This window comes from Nannobrachium achirus, assembly GCF_963921795.1.
Source record: "Nannobrachium achirus genome assembly, chromosome: 12".
NCBI lineage: Eukaryota > Metazoa > Chordata > Actinopteri > Myctophiformes > Myctophidae > Nannobrachium > Nannobrachium achirus.
Window position 1 is genome coordinate 63,698,904 of NC_137832.1, and position 6,090 is coordinate 63,704,993.

Here is a 6,090-nt window from a genome sequence, read left to right on the forward strand (position 1 = left end):
TGAACTTTGCCATCCACTTGACTTTTAAAACTGTATTAAACAGTAGTCTACTCTACTCACCCTGCTCAGTGTGAATGGCCATTTAAACCCTATTTTATTGTTTTTCTCCCCTCACATTTAGTTTGAAGTAGGCTAATACTAGTACTAATACTTTGGTACTTAAAAATCTGCTCCATTCCTTCCCATTGAAATGCATTGGCAGAATCCACTCTCATGTAGAATATTATTCCGGTTTGACTGTGTCCTAAGAGTCATTTTATATTGTGTGGTGGTGGTGGAGGCTACTTTACTTTTAGAAAAAAATAAATTGGGATAGGCCACTTTGAAATGTCCCGTAGCTCCGCCCGGCCCCTACACACAGCGGCGGCACGGGACGTGTCACAAACCGAACCGACCGTCACGGGGGCCTGTCTGACAGGAGGGGGGCGGTCCGCTGCGGCGGCCGGCGATTCGCCGAGTCGCGCGTCAATCAGGCGCCGCGGCGTCGCCATTCGACCTCTCCTCGCCCGGACGCCGCCCACCAGCGCCGTTATATAAAATCGATCGACGCTCCTCCATCTTTTTCGGTTCCCTGTGGTCAAAGGTGTTTCGCCTCGCCGGAAAACGTCCCAAAAAACCAACAACAACCTCCGCACCCGAGCAGACATGGCCAGACCAAGAGTGTTCTTCGACATCAGCGCCGGCAGCCAGTCCGTCGGCCGCATCATCATGGAGGTAAAAAGCCCGGCGGTTCCTGCTTTTTTAGCGAAACCAGTAGTTTTCCGTTACGTCGATATAAAATACTGCATCATCATCGCGTGAACCTCATCCTGGTTCGGTGCGATTCTTTCTAATGTAGCTTATCGTATTTTAACACCAAAACGACCATGTCTGCGTCACTTGTTCCGCCTGTCGTGTTGTCGCGTTTTGTTTGTTTCTAACCGTTTTCCGTTAGCTGTGATGCTAGCTGTCACGAGCTTGTCGTGTCTCTCTTGAAAAGGAACCGGGCGGCCACGTGCGCCGCGGTGTTGTCGCTTGCCGACAATACAGAGTGGTGGTGGGCCTTGAGGCGGGCAACGTGTCGCAAACCACTAACGTTCGCTTCCCGAGTGTATTTCGTGCTTGTACTTTTAATTCGTGGCTTTTAACCGGACTAAATGTGAATGAATGGACTGAACGAACGCGCATGAGGGCGCGTGCAGGCCGCGCTTTTGTTGCATTGTGTCTCGCGACGGCCTGCGTGGGGAGGGGGAGGGGGAGGGGGGGGGGGGCTCGCGCACTTTAACCGTCAGAGGAAAACCATTCAATGTGATTTTCATCACATTTCAAACTAATTAAATGCGTTGAAAACCCGTCTCACACGTCTTCTTCCTCCTCGTGAAGCTGCGACTAAAGTGCGACGAAAGTGTACGCAGCTTTACGTTAGCTATGAATGGCTAACGTTGCCGGTTTGTGTCCCATTTCTAATGGAGACTCGAGGAGGGACCGCTGGATGGTCTGGAAGGTTCCATGAGGAGGAGGAGGAAGGGTTGAGGGTTTGCTTTGCGCTGGACTTCTCCTGCAGAGAGAATAGAGCGGTGCAGATTAATCATGCTAACAATGCTAACGTGCTAGCTCTGCACATCGTATTATGAAACCAATCGACGTCAGCCGGCGCATCATTCAGGGTCTCCACCGATCGAGAAATTCCTGGCAATGTTTTGAAATCGGAAAAGAATAGTTGGCCTGTCACTGGAAAAGGGTTGGAATTGATAAAGGATCCTGGAAAACGTCTATGCATTGTTTTTGGCCCTTTTTCCTCGTTAGTTAAACAAATATATAAAACAATTTTTTCAGTGTTTTTTCGCCGAACGGGCGTGCCGCGTGGTTGCAGCCTAAATGTAGGCATATGTGACAAAAATAACATTACAAGATCATTCTGTTTTATATTTTGTTACATTGCCTGTCTTTGGGCATTGTACATAGTAGTGAAAGACTTGTTGTTGCACTGAATGATTGTTACAGGCCTGGATTAAATATTCTGGAAATGTTTTGGAAATTCGCTGGTTTAAATGTGAGAACCCTGATAATTGCACAAGATAAGAAAAGATGATAATTGCACAAGATGAGATGGCCCAAAACAAAATGGCACGATATCGGTTCCCTTCCTGTCACGGTTGCGGTTTGACTCGACACCGCATATTAATGAATAATGTAAGGGTAAATACACCGGATTTAGCAACGATGCTAATCCAATCTCGCCTAAAAAAACAATGGTACATTATGACAAAGCTTACTTTACACAATTACTAAGCTAACTGGACCGGTTTGGTAGGATTGGCGTAATGATGGCAGGTCCGTCCAGCCATTTTGTTGATACCGGGGGGCAGCGGCGTCAGTTCAGAAAAAGCTAAGGTATGGCAACATGACTGCTGTCTTGCATGCGAGCCCTCGCTCGCGTGCAAGACACCAGTCATGTTGCTATACCTTATAGCAACAGGCACGATTACAGTACATTTTATTATTTTCCCCTATAGCCAAGGTATGGCAGCTGCCATTGCTTGCCATACCCAATTGACGCCTCTGCCGGGGGGCAGGGACTGCGGTACCAATGTGAGGCTTTTCTATTTTCACGCGTGACGTTAATTTATGGGACGATTTGGCTTCATGTTTGGCTTAGCAAAAAGAAAAAAGCAACACATTCCTCCTGGTACAACGTGTACGGACACAACACATTCTAGCCTACCAGGAAATCAATTGCACTGCGGATGTAGGCGGTAATGAGAGCTGCGTGCGTGTCTATGAGTAGTGAATTCTAGAAGTGTCGTAGCCAGGCCTGTGTGTGTGTGTGTGTGTGTGTGTGTGTGTGTCGGTTTGTGGTCTCCTGGAGTCTCCCTATAGAGTTTCATGACTTCATGCTTGTGTGGTGTTGTCACTGCAGTGCACACACTTACAGCTCCAGAATTCATTGTTGTATTTAAGCTCTGCATATTATTATTATTATTATTATACAGCCTTTCTGTAGATCCCACACTATGTTTAGTGGTCTCATTCACTGAGACATTGCAAAGGCAACAAGGCCCAATTGCCTAAATGAGGCATACGTTTGTATTTTTTCCCCCAATGCATAAAACAAATTGCTTCAAAGCAACATTTAAAAGCCCAAACCAAATTATTGCCATGCAATTCCTTGCAACCAAACGGTTGCATGCAGTTGCAAGGAGTTGCATTGGTGTGGGGTTCTTTAAAACGTTTTTTTTTTTTTTTGCAAGGACTTGCGACAATGAAATTGCTGTGGTTTGGGCTTAAGACTATTGGTCCAGAGTCAAATCGGACCATATGCATTACTGCGATGTCTATTTGGTTATTTTGGCCAACGGTAGACCTAGTAAGGGTGGTGAAACAATATTAAGTAATGTCCCCTCGCAGGGCAAAGTGCAGCGCAACCAATAACTGATAGGATTTTGGCTTGGAGCCCAGAGGGAATGCTAGACTAATGCTGAACTAGAGTTCACACCAAAGTGCACCATGCAGGAACTCTGTTAGATGCTGAATAGAGTTCACACCAAAGTTAGATGCTGTACATTCTTGTCTTCAGGCATTGGAATTGTCTTCAGTGCCAACCATGGCCATAAGCAAAGTTTAATTAAATTGGCCACCAGGAATTGCAGCCCTCTTAAAAACCTATCAGTTTGATCTTGTGTGGACTTTTAATCCAACCACAGTGAATTTGCAGGCATTCATCTTATGTGTCAACTTAAGTTTCACTTTTTAATTGGTTGTGTTTTTGCAGCTGCGTGCCGACGTGGTTCCCAAGACGGCTGAGAACTTCCGTGCGCTGTGCACCGGGGAGAAGGGCTACGGCTACAAGGGATCCATCTTCCACCGTGTCATCCCCCAGTTCATGTGCCAGGTGAGATGAAATGATCAATCTGTTCAAAGAACATAAAATACATGGATGCTTTATTAACTTTGCATAGATTATTGAGTACATGGCGTCTCGTGTTATATCACAAGTAATGCAGTACTTTAATCAGAGCTTTACTAGCAGCCATGGTAGACATGACTCGGTTGCTTTTTAGCTGTCATTCAGTGTTAAACAGATTGGCAGACGTTAGCCAAGGAAATGAGGAGCAGTTGACGGTACACGTCACTGTAAGACTGTCAAGTCGAGTCACATTTATTCATAGAGCACATCTCGTATGACGGAAGCAAAGTTTGAAAAAACGATTAAATTGAAGACGAGAGACTGCAGAGGTTGGCAATGACACAAAATGAACACAATTGAATACATGCGCCGTAAATCCCAGATTTACCAGCTCGCAACACGCCGCTGTAGAACTGGTGTGTTCGTTGCATGTCACAAGAAATATACTGTATGGCACTTGTTAATGTTTCTTGTTCATCCCTGCAGGGCGGCGACTTCACCAACCACAATGGAACCGGGGGCAAGTCCATCTATGGGAACAAGTTTGCCGATGAGAACTTCCAGCTGACTCACACCGGCCCTGGCATCCTGTCCATGGCCAACGCCGGACCAAACACCAACGGATCACAGTTCTTCATCTGTACTGAGAAGACCTCCTGGTGAGTCTGATGTCAGATGACAACCAGTATAGAAATACTGGGGGGGGGTTGACTACTTAAAGGAATAGTTCACCTTTTTTTTGTTTTGTTTTTTTTTGTTTTTTTTCAATGGGGATGATTTTATTCTAATCAAAGTATTGGCTTAGGAAAGTGACATTGAACCCATGGTGTGAGTAATCCTACAAAGAGTCTCCTCAAATTATTGTTTTAGGATGGAATGCGACAAACATAAGAATATTATTGAACTAAAGCCACCATGGGGTGAGTAATTGGCCCTATTCATGCCCCACTCACTCAGCAACTTCCTGGTGCTGAAGTAACTCGTTGAAGGGTAAACCCTGCTAAAAGCCCATAGAGTTGACACAGAAACCCTGCTAAAAGCCCATAGAGTTAAAACCCTGCTAAAAGCCCATAGAGTTGACACAGAAATCGCAAATGTAATGCAATTTCCGAATAGTAATTTCCGAATAGTAAAGTATAAAATATGGCTAGCATGATCAAGAACACAAGATGGTAAAAGGCACAACGCATTATAATTTACTTTACCGTTCGAAATAATGATTTGTTAAGCTTGTAGATCTATATTGGCATTTAATCTTCTCCCATCTGACGGACCCCAGATTGACAGTAGTTGACGTTGATGTGCGCTCGTTTCGTCCTCCAGGTTGGATGGGAAGCACGTGGTGTTCGGTCAGGTGGTGGAGGGGCTGGACGTGGTGAGGAAGGTTGAGACCTACGGCTCCCAGAGCGGCAAGACGAAGGAGAAGATCACGGTCACCGACTGCGGAGAGCTCTGAGCACGCCCACTTAACCTCCAATCCTGCTAACTCCACCCACCCTCACTAGCCCCTCCCCTTACACTGCCTTCCTTCATTCAACATTCCTGTTCCTGTCTGTTGATTGACCACACCCCCTGACCACACCCCCTGACTCCACCCCCTGCTCCACCCAGCTCCATGTTGCTGCATTTGTGACTTTGCCTTATAAGTTTCTTTTGCATTACTTTTTGTTTTTCAAAAAGTCCAGACGGTTTTTTTGTTAAGTCAAATAATGAACGAGAAAAATAAAAATTTAAAAGGAATTTGATTCCTTGAAGACTGAAAACGTGTTTGTCGTCTTGTCCTCCATAGTTGAATCGTAGACTTGAATGATTTAATCCTTTTGGTGACGGATTTATTATAGAATTGAGTTTGTTTAGCGGTCTTAATTTATACACCATGGCACACAACTAGGCCACTGAGGCAACCAAACTACTAAAGTTGGGTATTTTGTCTGAATGGTGTTAAGGAAGCCACTTGATTCTAAAATGCCCCGTTTTAAACTCATTAGCTTTATAAAGTAACACGTTTAGTTTTCATGCCCAATGGTACTCTGCAGGCAAAGCTCACCATGTTAAGCCTTTAATCTGAATGCAAAGGAATGCTACGCACGCTCTAGTCCTAGGCAAAATGATCCAAATGACTTCTAGCCAGTGGTTAAAGTAACTAAGTGCATATACTCAAGTACTGCAGAAACATTGAGTTATAGTTTCAATACTTTTTCTTC

General features: G+C 45.0%; 1 protein-coding gene across 1 annotated transcript; it reads left to right on the plus strand.

Annotated features, from left to right (window-relative positions):
* Nucleotides 1-552: 552 nt before the first annotated feature.
* On the plus strand, nt 553-5,649 carry ppiaa (peptidylprolyl isomerase Aa (cyclophilin A)). The gene is made up of 4 exons (XM_080739302.1): nt 553-714; nt 3,752-3,871; nt 4,373-4,545; nt 5,210-5,649. Exons 1-4 carry the CDS (start codon nt 646-648, stop codon nt 5,340-5,342), a joined length of 495 nt encoding a protein of 164 aa, XP_080595428.1. The 5' UTR covers nt 553-645; the 3' UTR covers nt 5,343-5,649.
* Nucleotides 5,650-6,090: the final 441 nt, after the last annotated feature.

Excerpts from the sequence above, each read along its gene's own strand:
- ppiaa (XM_080739302.1), top strand. The coding sequence starts at position 646 with ATGGCCAGACCAAGAGTGTTCTTCGACATCAGCGCCGGCAGCCAGTCC. Across the intron at positions 715-3,751 it reads TCGGCCGCATCATCATGGAG|CTGCGTGCCGACGTGGTTCC; the intron begins GTAAAAAGCCCG and ends GTGTTTTTGCAG. Across the intron at positions 3,872-4,372 it reads TCCCCCAGTTCATGTGCCAG|GGCGGCGACTTCACCAACCA; the intron begins GTGAGATGAAAT and ends TCATCCCTGCAG.